This window comes from Polyergus mexicanus, unplaced genomic scaffold (genome assembly GCF_030449975.1).
Source record: "Polyergus mexicanus isolate NDT 795.1 unplaced genomic scaffold, iyPolMexi1.0 SCAF_32, whole genome shotgun sequence".
NCBI classification, from domain to species: domain Eukaryota; kingdom Metazoa; phylum Arthropoda; class Insecta; order Hymenoptera; family Formicidae; genus Polyergus; species Polyergus mexicanus.
Genome location: NW_027223352.1, coordinates 227805 through 253396, shown reverse-complemented (window position 1 = coordinate 253396; position 25592 = coordinate 227805). Strand labels below are relative to the sequence as shown.

Genomic DNA, 25592 nt, shown 5'->3' with positions numbered 1-25592 from the left:
AAGCAGTGGTATCAACGCAGAGTACTTATGTAAAAAAGTTTTTAAATACAGTTTTTTTTAAATATATTTCATTCATTTAAATTCCTTGTTTCTTTCTCTTTCTGTCTTTCTTTTTGTTTCTTTCTCTGTCTCTTTCTCTCTCTTTCTCTTTCTCCCTCTCTTCCTCTTTTTCTCTTCTTTATTGTATTTATTCATTCCCATTATTATATTCTTTTATTTGTTTAATTTTTATTCTTTTTATTCTCGTCTTCCAATATAATAATAATTATTAGTTTAATCATTAATTTATTCATCTTTATTTTATAGAATATAAATGAGACATTGTGTAATATAAATAGAAAAAGTAATTAATTATGTGTATTTTTGTATGTACATGTGTTGTATTTAATTATAGTTAAATAGAAAAAGAAAATAACTTATTGTTGTGTATCTCATTTATGCTTTATAAAACAAAAATAAATAAATAAATTGATCATGTAGGAGACGAGAATAGAAAGAATAAAAATTGAGGCAAATAAAAAAATATAATAATGGGAATAAATGAATAAAAGAATATAATAATGAACGAGCTGAGAGAGAGAGAGAGAGAGAGAGAGAGAGAGAAGGGCGAGTGAACGCGTAAGTGAATATGCGAGGAGCATGAAGCTAAGCGATACGTAGTACACAGCGAGCGAGCGATTAGAAAGAGACAGAGCGTATGATCGAGAGAAAAAAGATACTACAATAATGTTAGTGCGTACATGTATATTACTCTACACGCATGAAAGAGACAAAGGTAGTACGATTATGTCTGTCCTTGTCGTGTAAGATTACAGCTCCGTCTATCGCGACATCACGCAACTAATCTACTGCTCTGTTTTACTCTTGAGCCTCCATCTCGCACACACACATATGCACGAAAATTTTATTTTGCAAAATCTTTTTTATAAAGCTTCTAAACTCACTTCTCTAAGTTCACTTATACTCTTTGATGAAATGCCGAGTGCGGAGTTTACTGATTAGGCACGTGTAGATTACACATTTGTTATATTAAGTAAATGTTGATGCAGAAGCCGATAACAAAACTGTAAATTTTCTCATTTTTTTTAACTTTTCATATGAAATGTTAAACTCCGCACTCCGTTATTATGTGTACCTTAATTGTGGAAAAGGATTTGTTGATATCTATAATCAACAAAAAGATTTTGCAAAATAAAGAATATTCGCGTTCTGTCGGTAATCCGGCATCCTCTTAATAAAGGAGTTATTATTGAGTAAAGTCTTGCCAATCAACGTCGATCTTTAGCCGCGCGCCTGATAGTGTGCGTGAGCGCTTTGTCGCTACGGCAATGCACACTAACAGACGGGCAGTTCACTGACGTGCGTCCTACTGACGTACATTTTTAAATATTCTTTTAGTGATTATTATTTAGTGAAACTGATATCTGATTTGGGAATAAAAAAGTCTATTTTACATATATATATATATTTCATATTTCGCTTTTATTTTTATGTCTATATTATAAAAAAATTGTTGGTGTTTTATTAGCAAAACCGGATATTAGTATTACTTTTTTCGAAATTTACATATACGTATATAAATTGAGAATAAAAATATAATATATAAAAATATAAAATATGATATATATTACATTTTATATATTCATATAAAGAATTTAATTATAAACCTATATTACAGTTTATATTAAATATACAATTTTATATTTCAGAGTAAGTTATTGTTTATATTAAGTTAAGTTATTGTTTACTTTGTCTACTACTAATCAGGTTTTATATTTCTATAAAAATAATTTATTTTGTTATATCTGATTTTATAATATTGTACAAAAGTGTATATTAATATTAATATATTTTTAAAGCTATTATTCACTATTATATTATAATTAAATAAGTAACTTATATTTGTTTTTTTTCGTAAATTGCATTAACAAAATAATGTCAAACAACGATTGAGACAATCGTGCTGTTTCTCTATCCCGTTGATATGATACAAGTAGAATAGTAAGGATGCTTTTGACTCACTTTGTCATGAGTGTGAGAGAGAGGGTACCGTTGGAGAGGAAAAGAGAGAGATACTTTCGGAGCAGTTTGTAGGCGCCCGCGGGGGGTAGTTCGGGCTGGGCGGGTGAATGGAGGGTAAGGATGGCAAGGGGGGAAGCGGGGCGGAGGGGGCGAAGCGGGAGGTACGAGTCGCCGAGAGCGCTCGAGAGATGGCGCTCGGGGGTCGCGGTTCCTCCCTATTCGACCTTGACGCGACTCATTCTTTAGGGACGCGCGCCGCTTTTAGCGCGCGATCCGCTATCGCGATTCTTTAGGGACGCGCGCGACGCTTCTAGCGCGCGATCCGCGAGCGGACGGCGGGCGCCCGGCGTCGAGGGGGGCGGGGGATCATCGGTGGGCGGTCGAGCGGACGGAGGGGCGTTCCTCGTCGCTCTCCTCTTCTCGAGGCGCGCGTTAGCGGCGATACGAGCACGCTTATCGCGTTTCGGGGCGAGTTTTTTTCCATTTTCCGGCGACGTCGCGCGTCCGGTGGCAAGACGCGTCCGAGAGCGAGTATCTGGCTCGGTTAATCGGGGGCGCGTCCTCGCTATATTTCCCCGTTATAAAAGGACGCCGCGACGGTCTCGAAGTATTAGTACGTTCGAGAATATTTCGCGGCGCGATGAAGCGCGCGCCGAGCGCTTTAACGAGATTAGCCGGAAGAGCGGTGAATGTTCGAATCGGAAGTATCGAGGATATACGGCATTTGGAGATACCGAATTGTTTGAAGAAGGAACTGCGCGATCGTTATATAGAGGACCGTTTGTACTGTATAGAAGAGATCGGCTTCGCGGAAGAGTTCGTACGAGAGGCGAGCGAGACGCGATTCGACGAGCCTTTCGCGAATGTCGGAGCCGACGGCTATTTGCTTTATCGCAATTGGAAACGGCGATACGGAATTCCGAAATTTTCGTGTTAGGTGAATCACGTCGTGCATTGTTTTTTTAAGTTCGGTTGACGATTCGAGAACGGAAATTATTTCGAGGAGGACGAGAAATATTGCGCGTATTGCGCGCGTAGCTCGAGTTTCGCGAGAAGCGTATCGACGCACGTGACGAAAACGGTGTATAGCGAGATGGTGCCCGCTTGCGATCTCGTCGACAAGGTTTTCGACGTGTCGAATAATTGGTGCGCCGGCTGCGAGACGAGAGCTTTGTTCTACATCGAGAATTACGACGAGGAAGAGACGTGGTTTATCTGTAAAAAATCTTGGCGTTCGTTAGACGAATCGAGAAACGGTGGAGGCGCGCGATCTTCTCGATAGCGCGCGGGACGTCGCGACGGAGGACGCGTATCGCGCGTGGGCGCGATGGTGCAACGAGCGTCTCGAGTCTCTGCGGGAGAGGTGTCGAGGCGAGCGCCGGGGGAGATCGACCGGAGCGATCAATTCTCTTATCGCTCGAATCGTTCGATTGACGGGCGCGAGAGACGATCTGCGTCGACGTTTCAAACGCGTGGGAGGCGGCGTAGAGAGACGCGAGGGATTCTCGTGGTCCGAGATCGAGACGGCTTTCTCTAGACGCGTTTTAACCGGCGCGGTTATTAATTTCGATTATATCGAACCTCGGCGATTTCTCGAGGACGCTAGAGATACCGTGCTCGATCGAATACGCGATGTTATGGATGGATATAACAGTGTTAAGGTCAATACCGCGTTCATCGGCGAGTTCGTCTTGGGCGACAAGATCGGTGTTAAGACTATCGTCACGAAGAATTATCCGCTTCTACCTCTTTCCGACTTGCGAGAGTGGTACGAGAAGTGAGTGGTCGACGCTACTCTAGCCTCGTTGGAGGAATTTCAGGAGCGCGATAGCGGATGGGCGTTATCGCGAATATTCAATTTAACGGTGAACGTGAACAGATACAATCCTATGCGCGCGGGGTGCCACGTCAAATTACCGCGAGAGATCGTGTTGAAGAGAGCGGTAATAAACGTGCGATCTAATGACGATGCGTGTTTCGCGTGGGCGGTGGTCGCCGCTCTGTATCCAGCCGAAAAAAACGCGGGTCGGGAATCTTCGTACCCGCATTACACGACAGTGCTGAATCTGGAGGGCGTTACGTTTCCTATGAGTTTGAACAGAATTACTAGATTCGAGCGTATTAACGACATATCTATCAATGTGTACACCGTTCGAGATAAAAAGGAGGGAAAAGGCGGTTGCCGCATCGTTCCTCTGCGTCTCACTAGCGATAAAAGGGACAGACACATTAATCTGCTGTATTTTGACGATACGACGCGACGAGATAACGCGACGCATTTCGCGTGGATCAAGAATCTGTCGCGACTCGTCGGCTCGCAACTGAGCGATAGGCGAAATAAATCGCATATATGCGATCGGTGACTACGAATTAAAAGAATCGTGGCGCGATGTCGATAATGCGCGCGATTTAAAAATGTGCGTTATGTCGCAGATGCATGCACTATTTTCGAACGAGCGATAAGTTATCGGCTCACAGCGTGGATTGCGGAAGGATGAACGAGTGCGCTAATAGTCCTTCCTACCAAAGACTACAAATGGTTAGAGTTTCGCAACTATAGTAGAAAGGAGCGACTTCCATTCGTGGTGTACACCGATCTCGAATGCGTGCTGAAGAAGAAAAAGGAGAGGAGAACGTCGAACACATCTATCGTTCAGCATCACGAAGTCTATAGCGCCGGATATTACGCGCGATGCGCGCTCGATGGCGTTAGCTCGACCTACAGAGCATATCGCGAGGATTGCGTATCGTGGTTCGTTAAAGAACTGCACGATCTAGCACTTTGCGCAAAGACTATTATCGATACTGATGCTCCTATGACGGATCTTACACCGGACGAGTGGGAGAGATTCGTAAACGCGACGCGCTGCAGCGTATGCGAGAGACCGTTCGAATCGAGAGACGTTCGCGTGCACGATCACCGTCATCTGACTGGACGGTACAGAGGTCCGGCGCATTCGAATTGTAATTTAAATTATAAGGATACTTACGTAATTCCCGTATTCTTTCACAATTTATCGGGCTACGACGGGCATTTTATCATTAAAGATGTAGCTAACGCTTTTCCCGGCAGCGTGGAAGTATTGCCGATAACGAAAGAAACGTATATCTCTTTCACGAAGAACGTCGAGGATGCGTGGGACGAGGGATGGTTCGGGAGACGCTTGAAATTGCGCTTCGTGGATTCTTTGAAGTTTCTAAGCGCGAGTCTCGAAAAATTGGCGTCGTATCTAGACAAGAGCGAGCTGAGGATCGCGCGTTCGGAATTTTCCGACCTTAGCGACGTCGATTTCGAGCTTCTCGCGCGAAAGGGCGTATTTCCGTACGAGTATGTCGACGACATAGATAAATTGCTGGAAACTCGTCTACCGCCGCGCGAGGCTTTTCACAGTTCGCTAACTGGTGACGCGATATCCGAGAGCGATTACGCGCGCGCGATAAGAGTTTGGGAGCGGTTTCGCGTCGAAACGTTGGGCGATTATAGCGATTTGTATTTAAAGACCGACGTTCTTCTATTGGCCGATGTCTTCGAAAATTTTCGCGACGCGTGTATGAGGAGTTATAATTTAGATCCCGCGTACTATTACACCGGGATACACGTGGGACGCTATGTTAAAGTATACGGGTGTGCGATTCGAATTATTAACCGACATCGATATGGTGATGTTCGTGGAACGCGGAATACGCGGCGGGCTAAGTCAATGTTCCAACAGATACGCGCGCGCTAATAACAAGTATTTACAGTCGTACGATCCTTCGGAACCATCGTCGTATCTCATGTATTTCGATATAAATAATTTGTATGGATGGGCGATGTGTCAATCGTTGCCTTACGAAAATTTTCGGTGGGTCGATGACGTTACGAGCGTTGACTTAACGTCCGTGACACCGAACTCGCCTATCGGTTACATTCTAGAGGTCGACCTTGCGTATCCGTCCGACATTCACGATTCTCACGCTGACTTGCCATTCTGCCCGACGCGCGATAAGCCGTCCGCAAAACGAGACGAGAAGCTTCTCGCCACGCTGTACGATAAGAGCCGTTACGTAATATATTATCGCAATCTGCAGCAATGCGTTCGACACGGATTACGCGTTACGAAAATACACAGAATATTGCGATTCGCGCAATCTGCATGGCTGCGCGAATACATCGAACTGAATACGCGATTACGAATTAACGCGAAAAACGAATTCGAGAAAAATCTATATAAATTGATGAATAACGCCGTGTTCGGCAAAACTATGGAGAACGTGCGCAATCATTCGAATGTCCGACTCGTGACTCGATGGGACGGGCGATACGGCGCGTAGGCGATGATCGCGAAGCCGAACTTTCACAGTAGAAGCGTCTTCGCGGAAGATCTCGTAGCCGTGGAATTGCGCAAACTCGAGGTTAAGTTCAACAAACCGATCTATGTGGGTATGTGCATTCTCGACATATCTAAGATTCGTTTGTACGAATTTCACTACGAGTACATGCTACCATTGTATCGAGATAAGTGTAGAATAATGTACACCGACTCGGATAGTCTCATTTATCGCGTCGAGTGCGAGGACGTGTACGAGAATATGAAGCGCGATATCGACAGATTCGATACGAGCGATTACGCGGCGGACAACGCGTACGGTATGCCTCTCGCTAATAAGAAAATACCCGGTGCGATGAAGGATGAGAACGCTGGCGCGATTATGACCGAATTTATTGGACTCAGAGCGAAGATGTACGCGCTGCGAGTCGACGGTAGAAGCGATACGAAAAGGATCAAGGGTGTTAAGAGCGGCGTTGTCGCGAGAACGATAACGTTCGACGATTACGCGCGCTGTCTTCGACGAGGGATCGAGATGAAGCGCGAGCAGTTTTGTATAAGATCCGAGTTACACGAGATGTATACAGTGTCGGAGTTGAAGATCGCGCTCAGTCCGCACGATGACAAGCGATACGCGATATCGGGAACTACGGATACGTTACCGTGGGGACATTATAAAATACCGCTGTAAGGAGCGAAAAAACGTATATCAAGAAAATACTATTTACGTTTAATAAAATACTCCGCGAGCGCGATAGAAGAGAATAACGAGCGCGCGTTTCGCGAGAATCGAACTCGCGAGCGCTTCGTAAAATATTACGCAATAGCGAGGCGCGTTCGCTATTCTATCTACGACGCTATCGGAAACGTTTCTTAAAACATTCAAACTTTAGTAGTTTATTGTTAGTATAAACATATTTTATAAATAATATATTACCATCGCATTTTCGATATAATATTTCGCGGTCGCGTCGAAGATAGTTCGAGAAGAACTTCTAACTGAAACACATGTTTTTAACTCAAAAAGAAAAGATTATATATTTCGATTTGAACTATTTGGGTGAGAAAACGTTGGTTAACATTCTACGAATTATCCCGAAGAGACGTGTTTCTAAATTTCACATCAAAGTATATAAGTTTTACATCACAGGCTTGTATTCTTTGACTTGGAATTTCGAGACTCGAAACATCGGTGGACGTTCTACGAATCGTCTCGAAGAACGCGCGTTTCGCGCGATGAGAAAACGTTGGTTAACATTCTACGAATTATCGCCAAGAGACGTGCTTCTAAATTTCAGATCAAAGTATACAAGTTTTACATCACAGGCTTGTATTCTTTGACTTGGAATTTCGAGACTCGAAACATCGGTGGACGTTCTACGAATCGTCTCGAAGAACGCGCGTTTTGCGCGAATAATATAATTTGTTTTTATAAATAATATAATTTGTATATCCGAAAATGCGATAAATATTCGCGTTTAATATAGTTTACTTTAATAAAACGTTTCGAGAGAGAAATAACAAGGGTGGGTCGAGTATTTCTATATTATAAAAAAATCGCGGAAATGTTCGATCAGTCTTATATGTAATAGATTTTGTTAAAATCTATTATAAATAGGACTGATCGGACATTTTCACGTTCCTTCTATTATGCTCTCGAAAGTGTTTTATATAGAGTAACGTGAAAAAAATGTTAATGCGAGTTACGATGTTATCATAGTGACGTAATAGAGAATGTATATAGAGCGCGAGAAAGAGTACGTATAAAGTTCGAAAGAGAGAATGCAGGATACGGCGGCCGCGTAGCGGCGCGAGAGAGGACTAGTATAGAACGCGAAAAAGAATTCGTATATAACGCCAAAAAGACGAACTCGCGCGTGTTTTTGCAATATAAAAAATCATGGAAACCCTCATTCAGTCTAAGTCTCGGCTAATCTGGACTCGATTTGGTAAATTCTTGCGTTCTCTCTCGCTTGCATGTAGCATGATGAAAGATAGCGCTATGCTCTATGCGAGTGAGAGAGAACGAAACGAAGCTTACCACAAATCGGGTCGAGATTTGCCGCGAGTTAGACAGATCGATGATTTCCATGACTCTTTATTATGTTTTCGAAAGTATTATATATCGAGCAACGCGAAAAAAAGGTTACCGCGAGATATGACATTCGCTTAACGACGTGATGAAGAATTTATATACAGCGTAAGAAAGAGTCCGTATAAAGCGCGAAAGAGAGAACGCAGGACGCGGCGGCCGCGTAGCGGCGCGAGAAAGAATCTATATGGAGCGCGAGAGAGAACTCGTATGGAACGCGATAATAATTTTATTTAATATATGTAGCTATATATGTAGTTTTATTTAATAAAAATACATTTTTATCATAATACAGCTGTTTTATTTATCCAAGAATTGTGCGATTCGTCCATTCCCAACCATTTCACGTAAACCTCGTCGCCCTTTCGACGCAACACCTTTTCCACGAGATACACGTCGGGATCGCCGACGCGCAGCAACTCGTGCTCGTAGAATCCTCCGGCGATCGGCTCGCCGCGCGAATCCTTCAACAGATACGTTACGGGATTAGTCCGTTGTATCTTAGTTATTCGAAAAATCTCTGTAGTCCAGTTGGGTGTGAAGCCTTTCTCGAAGATCGTCTTAAATTTGCTGACGCGTACCGGATCGGCTACTTTGAATTTCGCCGGAGCCGCGATCTTTATATTGCTGTATACAGTATTTAAAAGTTTATCGGCGATCGCTGGAGTCACGTCGACGGGTCTCTTACCTATAGTTCGATGTTTTCGCGCGTTATATTCCTCGACGAGTCGAGGTAACATGTCGATCCACTTGTACGTTCCGTTCAGCGTGAAGTACTTCCACATAGAGTTTTTGAGCGTACGATTGAATCGTTCAACTATCGACGCCTTCATCACCGAGTACGTCGAGTAATGATCCACTCCGCGCTTCTTCGCGAAATTTCGCACATCGGCATTGTAGAATTCCTTTCCTTTATCGGTCTGCAGATTTTTTGGACACCGCTTAGAGTCTCGCACTATTTTAGATAACGCTCGGGGAACCTCGTGTTCGCTTTTGCTTTTAAGCGGTACAGCCCATGCGTATTTGCTTAACGCGTCGATAACGGTGAGTATGTAGTTGTGGCCTTTGTAGAGTCTCGCGTAAGGACGCATCTCGACCACATCCGCCTGCCATAGATCGTCGTACCCGCGCACCGCGACGCGACGACGCGGGAAGTTTCTTCTCGCGGGCGCGTGCAATTCCTCGACTAGTCTTCGTTTTTCGACGCTCATAATTCTCTTCTCTTTCTCTCGAGAATAACGTTGGGTGGAATCTCTCTCTCGAGCGGCTCGCCGCTCTCGCTAATCTTCGCCAGTTCCCTCACTCTTCCCGATAGCTCGTCCGCGTCTCTCTTCAATCGCGACGTTGAATTTTCCAATTCTTGTATCTTCGTCTCGGATTTCGCCGCGGAATTCGCAGCGATGCGCGATTTTTGGGTTAGTTCCTGTATTACTTTACCTTGATTGAACAGTATTTTACGATCGCTCGCGCTTCTCGTCGAGGACTCCGCCGCGTTGAGCGATATAGTATTTTTCGCGGCATCGATTCGATCGCTTAAACCCTTGATTCGTTTATCCAAAACATCGATCTGTTTATCTAGAGCGTTAGCGCTCGTTTCTATTCTCGAAATGGAATTTTCCGCAGCGTCTATTCGTTTACTCAGAGCGTCGTCGCGCTCTTTTATCTCGGAAACGAAACTCTCCGCGACATCTATTCGTTTACCCAGAGCGCTATCGAGCTGAGCGAGTCTCGTGAACAGTAGAAAGACGCCCTGCCCCGCCTCGTCCGCGTCTTTTCTCAATTGCGATGTGATTCCCTCGACGTAGCTTTTGCTCGTCGCGTCGGCGTCCTCCTCAGGCTGAGCCAAGCGTTTTATCTTGCGCTCTCTCGCGTCGTACTCGATGGAAGAGCTTAGACACAGCGCGTTATCGCGCACGTAATTTCGCAGAGACTCGATAGCCGGACGTAGTCTTCCGGTTCTCGCGTCGTAGCCTCGGTTTTTTAGAGGCGTGCCGAATTTGTTCACGGACATCGCGAATTCCGCGTGCGACTGCGACGGTCGTCGACGCGACGGTTCGATTTATACGATCGCTCCTGTCTCGCGAAGTTCCTCGATTATCGATAGAATCTTATTTTCGTGAGCGTTGTTGCCGGCCCGACGCGAAGCGTCCAACAATCGCAGACGATCTACTAATTCGTTCGGATCATCCCAATGGACGTAATCGATTCTATTGTTCGTGACACGCATAGTCGACGGTACGCGACCCGCGCCTGTTCTTCTCGCGCCGCTGCCGTGAATAAGCGGAGCGATAATAGATTTGTATTTGTATCCTTTATTTCCTAAGGCAGACTTTTTAGCGTCATGATCGCGTCTATGAGCGTGAGTTGTTAACAATATACTTCTGTATGTTAATTTATTCTATTCTGTATATATGAGACTATTAGGAATTTTCATAAAGATTAATTCGTACAAACCGGGAGTACCGATGTATTTAATCTCATCTATGAATATAGAATCATTCGCGTCTACGTCGAATCGCTTATCGCCGAGCATCGCGTTTTCTCGCCGATGTAAACTCCGTAAACGTGATCGATCTCGTTCGGCGCTTCCCCGCCGGAAGAGCCCCTATATACTTTCGCCCTAACGGTCCTAGCTGACCGCGCGATATCTCGCGACCTTGAGAAATTCGCGGAATTTGTCTAACGGGTATTTCGAGCGTCGAGGGCGAGTCGAGACTCTCGGATTCGAACGTTTCCTCCTCGGTTTCGTCTTGCGCGAATGGATCTCTCTCGATGGAATACTCGTTTAATGGAGTAGAGACGGCGTCCAATCGTCGTCGCGCGCGTATTCGTCTCGCCTTAGGTTTTTTCCATACGGGAGTCAGCTCTTCGTCCTTCCATTTTTCCTCGGCGCTCGTCGTCGAGGGCGAGGCGTCGATCGCGTCTCGCTTTATCGTCTCGCGCTTAATTTCGTCTCGCTCTATCTCGTCTCGCTCGGTGCGATCAGCGATGCACCGCAGCGGTTCGACGATCGGTTTGAAACGACTCTCTATCGCGATCTCGTTTTCCATTTTGCCGGTCTTCAATGTTCTGTGTTTTTTACGAATCGACGCGCGCGTCTTAGCTATCTCTTTCGCCGTCTTTTCGCGTTCACCGATATCCATCGAGGCCATTGCGACTAGCGAATCGATTCTTCTAGCTCGCGAGAGAGAGCGATCGGTGCGTTCGACGTATCCGCGACGACTGATCGCTCTACGGTACAATGAAATCGTTAAACCCTCGTCTGTATCTACCGGCGCGAAGCGCGCTATCTTTGTCGATCACTAAGAAACCATATTTATACCGCCAACACGCGCGACATAGCGCGTGAAAATTCTCGTACGATATATCCGTGTTCACGTGATCGTTGTACGCGTGACGTAAATTAGTGCCGTCCTGTTTAAAGAGAATTAACAGATTCGCGTTATCTCGAATCAAATGCTACGGTATTTTAGCGTACGTTTGGCACAGGTAGAAGCAATCGACGTTCGAGTGTCGACCCATAGCGAAATACTCCCTGATAGTATCTTGTTTGTCGCACGCTACATCGTCGAACACGAATATCGAATTCGGGAGCGCTTTGCTGGGCGGAATAACGTCAAAGTTATTAGAAAATGTGAAATAACCTATATCTTCCATCGGTGTTAATAAATTTTCTAAATATTGATATTTAGGCTGCTGCAACGACTTCGAGTAAACGTAAACGTTCTCGAAGCGTACGCCATGCGGACTCTCCAACAAACTTATCAACGCTTTCGTTTTGCCGCAACTAGAGGGGCCGCAAATGACGCAGCGAATAGCGCTCGGTAATAGACGACCGTGTCTGCGCGCTTCTTTCGAAGTCGGTCGCGTCCTATTGTCGAGGTTCGTCACCTTTATCGCGATCGGTTGCCGCACGAAGCGCATTTCTCTCGCGGCGCGCATGCGCGGTACACTCGCTCGAGGCAGGGCGAGACCTTTTTATTTATATACGAATAGATCGCCACCGATCGCAGTAGCGAATCGCGCGCGGTGAATCGAGATGTTTATCCTACTAATAGATGGCGACGATATTCTCGATTTCACCACCGATCAATTACGGTATATCCCGAAAATAATTTTACTAAAGCATTTCGGTCGCTACGTGGAACGATTGTGGGAGAAACTGCCCGAATATATAAGAGTGGATCCGGAGGTGCGGCGCTACCGTCGATGTCTAGAACATTATAATCGCCCCTGGCAACGGACGCACATCGACGGTCCGGCACCGCTCGTTAAAGATTGCGGCGAATGCAATTCGCGAAACGACGGTACGGTGTGAGCCGTGACGCTGGCTTGTTAAATAGATCGATAAACGCGCTCCCTTTCGAACTACATATACCAGGATATCAATTTTGCGTGCCGGGTACCCATCTCGCGAAACAACTCGCGCGAGGCGATCGAGGCGTCAATCCTCTGGACGCGGCCTGCCGCGAGCACGATATCGCGTACTCGCGGAGCGGCGTGCTCGCCGATCGACACGTCGCCGACCGCGCGCTCGCCGAGAGAGCGCGCGAGCGCGTCGCGGCTAAAGACTCGACTTTCGGCGAGAGAGCCGCCGCGGCGGCTGTATGGATGGCTATGAAATCGAAGACGAAACTTGGAATGGGTGCGACGAGAATCAAGAGAAAAAAGAGCAAAAGGAGGACGACCGTTACGAGGAAAAGAACGCTTCCGATAGCGAAACGCGGCGGCTTTTTGCCCGTGCTACCGTTATTGGGAGCTCTCGGTTCTTTGGCCGGGGGAGCGGCGGGAATCGCGAAAGCGGTGAACGATCGCAAAGCGGCGCGACGACAGCTGGAGGAGTTGCAGCGCCACGATCGCGCGATGGAGGGTCGCGGTTTATATCTCGCCGTACAAGCGCGGGAGTGGCGCGTCCTCGACGAGAAGAAGAGGAGCTAAAAAAAGACTTCGCGTGAACAGACGCTACAGATCCTCCCATCTGTCGGAGCAACGACGAACGAACAGTTAAATCGCGCGGCGATACTCTCGCGCGTGCCTCACTTTAGAGGTGTGTCTATGCGCGACGCGCTTCCGTCGCGAGCGCGCCGCGACGAGAGCGGCATTGTGAATTTAGACGACGCATCCGGACCGGGTACTCATTGGGTGGCGTACGCGAAAAAAGGGGGCGACGCGATTTACTACGACGGTTTCGGCGATCTTCGTCCTCCGCGCGAACTCGCGCGTTATCTCGGGCGCGACGCGAACATTCGATACAATCGTCGCTCCGAGCAGACGCGCGATCAGAATATCTGCGGACAATTGAGTCTTCGATTTCTCCGAGGAGTCGATTGAAGAAATCGTCGACTATAATATCGACCGTTATTCGTCGAACGAGCGCAGTTCGATCGCTCTCGCCGATCATGTCGCTGACTCTCACTCTTTCCGGACGAAGCAGCGTTCTCGCGGCGAGTTATTTTCCGCCTCTCGATTTAAACGACGACGATTACGAGTTAGGTTTAACCAATTTCGAAACTTATAATACGATACCGAATATAAATTCCGCGGATAATAAATTTTACTTCGACGATAATGACGAGATTATCGCGATTCCCGTAGGATCTTACGAGTTAAACGCTATAAACGCGTATCTAAGAGCGGCGATTCGTCACAAACGACGAGCGAGAGAAGAGGGACGAGAGTGCGAAAACGAAGAACCGGAAACGAGCGATGACGATTACATATACGATGTTAGCGGCGACTATTTCGAAGACGATGAGAATGGCGATAAAAGTGAAAATTCTATAACGCTTCGCGGTAACGATAACACTATGAGAAGCGAAATTAAGTGCGCGTATCGAGTAAATTTCACAAAACCCGATAACATCGGTTCGCTACTGTGTTTCTCGTCTCGCGTGTTACAACCGAATAAATAGTACGCGTCCGATAAGCCGATAAATATTATGGCCATTAACCTCATTCGAGTAGAGTGCAACGTCACGACAGAGGCGTATCATAACGACAAATCCGCGCATACTATACACGAATTCGCGCCTAACGTTCCACCCGGATATAAAGTGTCGGAGATTCCAACGCAGATCAGTAGGATAGATAGGCCGGTTTTGGATCAGTTTTGTGTGAGTGTGAGAGAGAGGGTATCGTTGGGGAGTAAGAGAGAGAGATAGTTTCGGAGCAGCTTGTGGGCGCCCGAGGGATGGAGAGCGGGCTGGGCGGGTGCGTGGGGGGGGTAAGTAGGGTGAGAGGGGAAGCGCGGTCGGGGGGAAGCGGTGGGTACGAGTCGCCGAGAGCGCTCGAGAGATGGCGCTCGGGGGGTGGCGCGCCCGACTCGCGACCTCGACGCGACTCGCGCCCCTAGCGCGCGATCCGCCGTCGCGATTCTTCAGGGGGGCGCTTCTAGCGCGCGATCCGCCGCTTCTAGCGCGCGATCCGCCGTCGCGATTCTTCAGGGGGGCGCTTCTAGCGCGCGATCCGCCGCTTCTAGCGCGCGATCCGCCGTCGCGATTCTTCAGGGGGGCGCTTCTAGCGCGCGATCCGCCGTCGCGATTCTTTAGGGGGGCGCTTCTAGCGCGCGATCCGCGAGCGGGCGGCGGGCGCCCGGCGTCGAGGGGGCGGGGGATCGTCGGTGGGCGGTCGAGCGGACGGAGGGGCGTCCCTCGTCGCTTTAGCGATGGCGAATCTTCGAAGGGTGGTGAAATAAAGAGACGTCGTCGTTCTAGCGAGAGAGGAGAGATGTTTTTATTGTTTTCTTTTACAAATTTTTAACGTATTAATAATACGACGATACGAGTACGCGAGCGAGCGTATCACGATTCTCCGAAGAGCAGAGCCTGCAGTTCGCAATCGATTATATCATTGCGGTCGAAGTTATCGCTCTCGCGTATCATCGCGGGAATAAGCGCCTTATCGCGAGCGCCCGCCGCGATGTCGAGGAAACGAATTAGCTTGTTGTCCACGCGCGTGGTTAAACCGCTTAAAGATGCAACGATGCGGTTGACGCAAAGTTCCAGATTTAATATATTTACGACGGTGTTCTTCGATACGGCTAGGCGAATTTTAGGCGTTTCGAGACGAAGTATTCGGAGATTGTTGAGTTTGCCGAATCGTAGCGTCAATTGTCCGATGTGTATTGGCGTCGGGCGCGCCTCGTCGCGCTCGTCGGAGCGAAAGTGCGACAGGAGCGCGGGTCGTAGATCGAGCAGTTCCTTCCACGTATCCGGCGTTAGCGAGATCTCTTTGCCGTGGCAATCTCCGAGGACGATTTCTACGAAGGAGGGTCGGCTGACGTTAACGCTAATTTCCAGATGTTTATATGCGGTTTTGGTCAATGGATAGCGTCTTCCTAAGATTCTGAGCGGTCGCGCGATCGAGACGTCCGCGTCGTGTTTTGGCGTTCGATCGCGATCTCGTCTAAAAAATAGATATGAGCGATGAGAGAAACGGTGTTAGCGAATTATTAATTCGAATAAATGTTCGATAGTCTTACCCATTGTCCATTTTAGCTTTCTTAGCGTATTCCGCGCTATCTTCGCGGTCTCGTTCGGTTAGTCTCGATCGATCGTCGAATGAGTGTTGCTGTTGCGGTTGTCCTCCCATTGTCGCGTACATCGTCGCTCGTTCTTTCTCGTTTGTTCTTTTTCGCGCGTTAGCTTCGGTGTTCTTCGTTAATAATGAAGCGCTTAATGGATGAGCGGTCTTTATATACTCGCGTAGAGATCGCTTCTTCCCCTTTCGCGCGTTTTCTCTTATATATTCTATTTTTAAAAAATAACGGTAGGGTCGCTCTAGTCGGTCTCGTCGTCGATTCTCTCTTTCTCGATCGTGTCGCTAAGACGATAGACGCGACTAAGGAGATCGCGCAATTGCTTTAGCAATCCATCCGTAGGACACTCGATGCCGAGCGCGTGTAGATCGAAAGGACCCGCCGAGGTTACGGTATTTGTAAATTCGTTGAAGGCGTAGAACTGACGTTTGGCGAAGAAATATAGATTGCCATCGATGTATCGGAAGGCCGACGTTATCGCGGACGGAATTCCGGGAAATATATCTTTTAATGGAGCGTGTCTAATGACTATCATGCGACACTCGTCGATTTCCGCGACTTTATCATCGTCGTATACAGCGTAGGTTCGTCCCGTGTGCGTATTTATCGCCGCGTTGATTTTAACGTTTCGGGGAAGTCCGATATCGTGGAGATATCTCGGCCAACCCGATTTTAGTTTAAGACTGGGATATTCCGCGAGGTAGATCGAATCGTTCGCGAATAGAGCGAGATCGCCCGAGGGTCTTCTATACGCGGCGGATAGACGCGTGAAATTCGCCGGTAGAAACGTCGCGTAATCCGTGAGCGTCATGGGTCTACCGTAACGTTTCTCGGTTATGTCGACCGACCATATGTTGCGGCGATTAGCTATATATAATCGATGATTCATTATTAGCGCGGCGTCCACGCGTCGCAATGCGCAGAGATCCGCTCGCGCTGGATCGGTCGGCGCGACGCTCGTCGTCGCGGGCGTCGCGGTGGTCGCGGGAGTCGCTGTTGGATAATTTCCGTCGTCGTGAGATCCGTACAGATTTTGTATAGCGAGAATGTCTTCTATGCTCAGCTTAACTGGAAATTGATTCTCGATGTCGGGTATATATGGGAACATTATAGAGTCATTGCGCATACTATGCTGTAAACCCAATGCGTGGCCGATCTCGTGCGTTAGCGTTTGTAGCAGGTGATGCGTGTCGGGAGGATTTTTGTTTAGATACACGTGCCACGGTTCGGAATCGTCGACGTGTATCTCCGATGTGAAATCGGTTGTTCCAGAGGGAAAAAACGCGTGAGCTAGGGCTCCTCCCGGACCGTCGAAAGCTGCCGGGCAAATACCGACGTTTCGACGATTCGCGTAAGTGTGCGCGCCCGTTCGATACGATATTAATATATCGGGGTGTAACGGGTCGCGTGCGAAAGTTAGCGATGAGTTCGCCGCCCATAGCGCGAACGCCGTTTCGGCCGTTCGCGAGATTTCCTCGCTAGCCATCTGAAAATTCCACGCGAGACGCGTCTTCGGCCATTTTCGCGCGATCGGGCTATACGCGCGATCGGGAATATCTGCGAGACCGCATCGCGGTTTACGCATAAGGTGAAGCGTAACGGCGTTTAACGCGCCGTTTCCCGATAATTGATAATATTCTTGAAACAGCGACAGCGCGCGACGCAGAGACGTCGCGTTATCGGACGACAGCGATTCTCCATCGTCTTTTAGAAAACCGTATACGCGCAGAAAACGAAGCGCCTCGATTTTTTCCGAGTCGAAGGGCGCGGCGACCGTCGTAGCGACGAGTATTGTCGCTAGAGTGAGAACCGTCCTCGTGTTAGTCATCGCGCGAAGCGGGGAAGACGCGATAAACTGTTGAGAGACACCGAGCGCGATTGATTCGCGCGTTCCGAGAGACGCCTATTTTTATCGGCGACGAATAATGCGGGTGGGTGGGGAGAGGGAGAGGGAAATGCGTTTCTTTCGACGTCGAGCGTTTGGAATACGCGTTATCTAGCGGACGCGCTCGAGTTCCTCTTTTGTTTTTTCTATTTTATTGTTCGTTTGTCCTCTAAGAAGGACATTCGATGAGCGATTAAAGATATCCCTTCCAACGATACGCGTTATCTAACGGATGTTTTCTGTTATTTCCATTTTATTATTCGTTTGTCCTCTAAGAAGGACATTCGATGAGCGATTAAAAATATCTCTTTCAACGATGCGCGTTATCTAACGGATGTTTTTTACGTTTGTCTCCTAAAAAGGACACTCGATGAGCGATTAGAGATATCTCTTTCCGGTAATTAGAGATATCTCTTTCCGGTAACGATAAATTAGAGATACCTTTTTAGATATCCCTAGATACTTTTTTCCGGCGATGATGATCTTATTGTTCGCAGAGTATTCGGAATGCGCATTATCTAACGGATGTTTTTTATTATTTCTATTTTTATCGTTCATTTGTCCTCTAAAAAGGACACTCGATGAGCGAGTAGAGATATCTCCTTTCCGACGACGAAACGGTCGCGGAAGGAAGACGCGGCGCGATCGATAAATTGTACCGCAACATCCCGCGCGTCGATCTTTATAAAACGCGAGATCGTTTCGAGAAGCGTTAAAGTATTCTCGTTCGCGAGATAACGAAGCTCGAAACGACGGAACGCGAAGTGACGAAAATTAAAATCGGTCGTGATCTGTTCGATATGGAACGAATCGAACAGATCATTAACGCGGCTGATTATATTAACGTAAACGGGGACTTAATTGCGATAAAATCCTATGTTCTGGGAGATCTCGCTACGGATTTGCGTGTGGAAGCGCAAGGTGTTATCGATAATAGTCCGGATTCGTTTAGACTCGCTTTCCAGTTAAACGAAGACGTAGATATCGCGCGTTTAATGTAAGTATCTAATTGAAATTATAATAAATTATAATAAATTATAATAAATTATAATAAGTTATAAAAATTATAATAAATTTTATTAATTTTTATTTACTTTTATTAATTTTTACTTTTATTAATTTTTACTTTCGTATTTTAGACAAGAAATAGAAAGCTGTGTAAAAACAGCGCGAGAATCGCTCTATGAGTTAATAAATAAAACGAGAACTATGCTCGCACAAGCGCAAAGCGTTCACAGCGCATTGCGCGACGCTCGTCGACGCGGCGAGAGCGATTTCGCCGTTCCCGAAATTAGGCGAGTCGTCGCATCACGGATCGATGAGGAGCCCGAATCGCGATCGATCGGCGAACTCGAATTACGATCAATGGAGAACGAGGCCGAACCAGCGACGGTTAACGAGAGTAAATCGCAGACTAATGTACGATGGGCGAACTATGAGCCCGAATCGCAACCGTTCGACGCGGAATAATTTTAAGCGTTAATAAAGCGCATTTGTAAGATAATTTTTATGAATAAATGTTATATATTAAGCGAAACGTTGATTTTTTACGCTTTTCTTCTTCCGTATCCTCTCGTAATCATCTGTGTCCGCATTAAGTATATTTAAATAGATTTAAAATCTCTTTACTTTAAGTTTATTATGCAACCGCGATAATCTATGGATAATTATAAATTAAGGTTTTATTAGATTTAATTTTTGAGATTTGATATATAAAAATGTAGTTTAAATATAGAATGAAATACTTAATAATTAATTCAATACATTATAATTATATATAAAATTTAAAATATTCTATAATTAAGTTTATTATGCGATCGCGATAAAATAATATCTATGGACAGTTATTATAATTAAATTTGTTACGCGACCGCGATAAAGGATGCGACCGCGATAAAGAAAAAACGCGGTTCGTTCGTATAACGTATATTTTGCAACAATATATAACATATTCGTGATTAAATTTATAGATTATAATTTAAAATATATAATTTAAAATATATAATTAATTTGATACATTATAACTTAAATTTATATAACTTAAATTTATATAACTTAAATTTATATAATATAAAATCAATCGCTCATATTGCGCAAACGGTCGCGTCGCTCGAACCACCAATCGTGCAATTTACACGCGTTTTCTAACGCGCAATTTTTCGCGTGGTATCCGCAATGAAAGGCCCGCGAAGCGTTCAGAGTCTCCAGACGTTCGATGTCTTCGTAATCGGCGTCGATAGTCTCGACAGAAACGGCTATATCGCGATCGTCGGCGACGTTTCCTAAGATCTCGATTAACCACTTCTTCTTCTCGTGACCTTTGACATAGATCTGCACCGTCGAATCAGGGTTAGATCCTCGACATATGGCATCTCGAACGAGTTTTTTCATCGACCCATAATTTGTGTGTCTATCATTCCACTTTAGCTGATGATGATTCGATATCAACCAACACGCTCGCGATTTTTCCGCTCTCGTGAGCAAATCCCATGACATCGGCGAGCGAAAGATGTGATGCGTCAATTCTACACCATTTCTTAATACGGCTACTTCTTTCACGACGAATTTTTCGTTAACTACGAAACCTTGAAGATCGACAAAAATCGGTGCGTCCATCGTCGTTGTTAGCGATACTCGAAGTGTTTCTTTCTAGATTTTTCTAAGCGTTTTATTCTGTCTCCATATTTTTTCGAGTATCGTTGCGCTTACACGATTCTGCGCACGACATTAGTGAGCGGATTGTATTCTACCACTCGATCGTGAATAATAAGACAGTAAGCTGTGGTATTAGAGGGGATGTTTTCCTTGCAGTCGAACTCTATGCGAACGTCCACAGTGGCGCTTTTAATTGACTCATTCTGTCGAGAACAGTCGATGACTACGAGTGGGCCGTGAATTAAAAATTTATCTAAATTTAAGAGCGTTTCGTCGTTTTCGCATCCGTAGTACGTTTTTCGAAATTTCGAATACATATCGTATAATACGGCGATTTTATGTTTATCGAAATCTAAATTCATGTCATCGTAAGGATAAAAATCGGAATTAAGATACAGTTTGACATTAGTTAGTTTACAATTATCGAATAAAGAAGGCTCCTCGGACAGAACGTTCTTCTTTCCAGATTGTAGCGCGAAGATAACGTATCGCGGTTTCTCGAGTTGTGTTGCCGCTTTGACGGCCCACGAGTGTTTGGTCGTGTTCTGTAGAAGCGGAAACTCGTAAAGATCCCATGAGCGAAAAGCGACGCTCAAATATCGTCCACTATCTAACGTGCGCAATAACCTTAATTTATTAACATCATTCAATACTATATGAGGCATTCGCCATTGTATTTTTAACAAAACGATTTTAGGTTCTTGCGTTTCGCGCGATATAACGCAATTGTTATCGTTGCGCGCTCGTATTAAAATAAGCTCGTGTCGCGCGTTGATCACAACGCGCTTGTAATCTTCGCAAAAACCTAATAGTACGTTAAGAGGTACGCAAAAATTAAAATCACCGATTGACGAATGAGTTGTTGCTAATAAGTCCCATCCAGCGTTTTTTAATATTTTACTTCTTTCGACTGTTAGCGACGCGTAATTTTTAATCGTACTCGTTATTCCAACGTTTCTGTTTCGATCGATCTCTACGCCATCGAGTTCGTAGCGAATTTCCTCGAACATAAACGCCGCGCAATTGTTTACTAATCTCGTTATCGATGCGATTTCCTCTTGCGCGCTCGATGTTTCCTTCGATTCGAGTCTGCCCTCAATGTAGATAAAACTGTCGCAAGGTAACGTATACAAATCTTGCTGTTGTATAGGAATTCGTATCTCATCGCTATTTCCGAACGTAGTATTGGCGTAAGGGTTGTACGTGTGAGTTTCGATCTTGACGATGCGATCGTCGAAGATTGGCTCCCCACTGATACTTAGAATGTCGCACATTCCGCTTTTTACGAAGAAGCGGTTTTCGGCACGACAAAACCCAAAGAGCGCAGAAAAGTCTCGTTGGCAGCGGTTAGTCTTCCTCCCTTTTTTCTTCTCTTTTCCGCGTTTAGAGGTGACGCGACAGCGATAATAGGTGCGTTTCTCGCATTCGATCCATTCACTACGAGCATCGCGCGCTTCTCTACCGTTTTCGTCGCACGTGTAGACGAATCGTAATTTCTTCGCCGCGAAAATCGATCAATTTTCCGTTTTGGTCCACAACACGCACGTTTATATCGGTAATGGTCCGTGCGATGATCGGAAGGTAAATGATCTGCGTTGGAATTTCCGACACTTTATATCCGGGTGGAACGTTAGGCGCGAATTCGTGTATAGTATGCGCGGATTTGTCGTTATGATACGCTCCTGTTGTAACGTTGCACTCTATTCGAATAAGGTTAATGGCCATAATATTTATTGGCTTATCGGATGCGTACCATTTATTCGGTTGTAATACACGAGACGAGAAACCCAGGAGCGAACCGATATTATCGGGTTTTGTAAAATTTACTCGATATGCGCATTTAATTTCGCTTCTCATAGTGTTATCGTTACCGCGAAGCGTTATAGAATTTTCACTTTTATCGCCATTCTCATCGTCTTCGAAATAATCGTCATCAACATCATATATGTAATCATCATCGTTCGTTTCCGGTTTTTCATTTTCGCGTTCTCGTTCCTCCTCTCTCGCTCGTCGTTTATGACGAATCGCCGCTCTTAGATACGCGTTTATAGCGCTTAATTCGTAAGATCCTATTGGAATTGCGATAATCTCGTCATTATTATCGAAGTAAAATTTATTATTCGTAGAATTTATATTCGGTATCGTATTATAAGTTTCAAAATTGGTTAAACCTAATTCGTAATCGTCGTCGTTTAAATCGAGAGGCGGAAAATAACTCGCCGCGAGAATACTGCTTCGTCCGGAAAGAGTGAGAGTTAGCGACATGATCGGTGAGAGCGATCGAACTGTGTTCGATTGACGAATAACGGTTGATATTATAGTCGACGATTCCTCCAATCGACTTCTCGGAGAAATCGAAGACTCAATTGTCCGCAAATATTCTGATCGCGCGTCTGCTCGGAGCGACGATTGTATCGAATGTTCGCGTCGCGCCCGAGATAACGCGCGAGTTCGCGTGGAGGACGAAGATCACCGAAACCGTCGTAGTAAATTGCGTCGTCCCCTTTTTTCGCGTACGCTACCCAATGAGTACCCGGTCCGGATGCGTCGTCTAAATTCACAATGCCGCTCTCATCGCGGCGCGCTTGCGACGGAAGCGCGTTGCGCATAAACACACCTCTAAAATGAGGTACGCGCGAGAGTATCGCCGCGCGATTTAATTGTTCGTTCGTTGTTGCTCCGACGGATGGGAGAATCTTTAGCGTCTGTTTACGCGAAGTTTTTTTTTAGCTCTTCTTCTCGTTGAGGACACGCCACTTCCACGTTTGTACGGCGCGAGATATAAACCGCGACCTTCCATCGCGCGATCATGACGCTGCAACTCTTCCAGTTGTCGTCGCGCTGCTTTGCGATCGTTCACCGCTTTCGCGATTCCCGCCGCTCCTCCGGCCAAAGAACCGAGAGCTCCTAATAACGGTAGCAGGGGTAAAAAGCCGCCGCGTTTCGCTATCGGAAGCGTTCTTTTTCTCGTAGCGATTATTCTTCTTTTGTTCTTTTTTCTCTTGATTTTCGTTGTACCCATTCCAAGTTTTGTCTTCGATTTCATAGCCATCCATACAGCCGCCGCGGCGGCTCTCTCGCCGAGAGTCGAGTCTTTAGCCGCGACACGTTCGCGCGCTTTTTTGGCAAGCGCGTGGTCAGCGACGTGTCGATCAGCGAGCTCGCCGCTCCGCGAGTACGCGATATCGTGCTCGCGGCAGGCCGCGTCCAGAGGATTGACACCTCGATCGCCTCGCGCGAGTCGTTTCGCAAGACGAGTACCCGGCCCGCAAAATTGATATCCAGGTATATGTAGTTCGAAAGGGAGTGCGTTTATCGCTCTATTCAACAAGCCAGCGCCATGACTCACACCGTACTGCTGTTTCGCGAATTGCATTCGCCGCAATCTTTAACAAGCGGCGCCGGACCGTCGATGTGTGTTCGTTGCCAAGGGCGATTATAATGCTCTAGACATCGACGGTAGCGCCGCACCTCCGGATCCACTTTTATATATTCAGGCAGTTTCTCCCACAATCGTTCTACGTAGCGACCGAAATGCTTTAGTAAAATTATTTTCGGAATATACCGTAATTGATCGGTGGTGAAATCGAGAATATCGTCGCCATCTATTAGTAAGATAAACATTTCGATTCACCGCGCGCAATTCGCTACTGCGCGATTGATGGCAATCTATTCGTATATAAATTAAAAAGTCTCGCCCTGCCTTACGCGAGTGTATCGCGCACGCGCGCAGCAAGAGGAATGCGTTTCGTGCGGCAACCGATCGCGATAAAGGTGACGAACCTCGATAATAAAACGCGACCGTCGAAAGAAACGCGTAGACACGGTCGTCTATTACCGAGCGCTATTCGTTGCGTTATTTGCGGGCCTTCTAGTTGCGGCAAAACAAACGCATTAATAAGTTTGTTGGAGAGTCCGCATGGTGTACGCTTCGAGAACGTTTATGTTTACTCAAAGTCATTGCAGCAGCCTAAATATCAATATTTAGAAAATTTATTAACACCGATGGAAGATATAGGTTATTTCACATTTTCTAATAACTTTGACGTTATTTCACCCAGCGAAGCTCTCCCGAATTCGATATTCGTATTCGACGATGTAGCGTGCGACAAACAAAATACTATCAGAGAATATTTCGCTATGGGTCGACACTCGAACGTCGATTGCTTCTATCTGTGCCAGACGTATGCTAAAATACCGAAGCATTTGATTCGAGATAACGCTAATCTGTTAATTCTTTTTAAACAAGATGGTACTAATTTACGTCACGCATACAACGATCACGTGAACACGGATATGTCGTACGAGAATTTTCACGCGCTATGTCGCGCGTGTTGGCGATATAAATATGGTTTCTTAGTAATCGACAAAGATAGCGCGCTCCGCGCTGGTAGATACAGACGAGGATTTAATGATTTCATTGTACCGTAGAACGATCAGTTATCGCGAATACGTCGAACGCGTCAATCGCTCTCTCGCGAGTTAGAAGAAGTTGCAATGGCCTCGACGGATATCGGCGAACGCGAAAAAACAGCAAAAGAGATAGCTAAAACGCGCGCATCGATTCGTAAAAAACACAGAGCATTAAAAACTGGAAAAATGGAAAGCGAGATCGCGATAGAGAGTCGTTTCAAACCGATCGTCGAACCGCTGCGACGCATCGCTGATCGCGCTGAGCGAGACGAGATAGAGCGAAATGAAATTAAGCGCGAAATGATAAAACAAGACGCAACCGACATTTCACCCTCAACGAGCGTCGAGGAAAAATGGAAAGATGAAGCACTAACTCCCGTTTGGAAAAAACCTAAAGCGAAACGAATACGCGCTCGACGACGATTGAACGCCGTTTCTACTCCATTAAACGAATCTTTCGTCGAAAGAGACCCATTCGCGCGAAACGAAACCGAAGAATATGAAACGTTCGAATCCGAGAGTCTCGAATCGCCCTCGATATCCGAAATACCCGTTAAACAAATTTCGCGAATTGCTCAAGATCGCGAAATATCGCACGGTCAACTAGGACCGTTAGGGCGAAAATATATGGGGACTCTTCTCGGCGGAGAAGCGCCGAACGAGATTGATCACGTTTAC

At 46.1% G+C, this 25592-nt stretch overlaps 2 protein-coding genes and 1 pseudogene across 2 annotated transcripts; 1 reads left to right on the top strand and 2 right to left on the bottom strand.

Annotated features, from left to right (window-relative positions):
• The first annotated feature begins 2662 nt into the window (after nucleotides 1–2662).
• LOC138943696 (uncharacterized) lies at nucleotides 2663–4385 on the top strand (annotated as a pseudogene).
• A 5246-nt stretch (nucleotides 4386–9631) lies between these two features.
• On the bottom strand, nucleotides 9632–10435 carry LOC138943695 (tropomyosin-like). Its single transcript, XM_070314655.1, has one exon. It carries the CDS (start codon nucleotides 10433–10435, stop codon nucleotides 9632–9634), a length of 804 nt encoding a protein of 267 aa, XP_070170756.1.
• Nucleotides 10436–16245: 5810 nt separating this feature from the next.
• On the bottom strand, nucleotides 16246–17789 carry LOC138943694 (stromelysin-2-like). Its single transcript, XM_070314654.1, has 2 exons — nucleotides 16353–17789; nucleotides 16246–16263 (listed from the first exon to the last, which is right to left on the bottom strand). The coding sequence occupies exons 1-2, from the start codon at nucleotides 17787–17789 to the stop codon at nucleotides 16246–16248; spliced, it is 1455 nt and encodes a 484-aa protein (XP_070170755.1).
• Between the last annotated feature and the right edge of the window lie 7803 nt (nucleotides 17790–25592).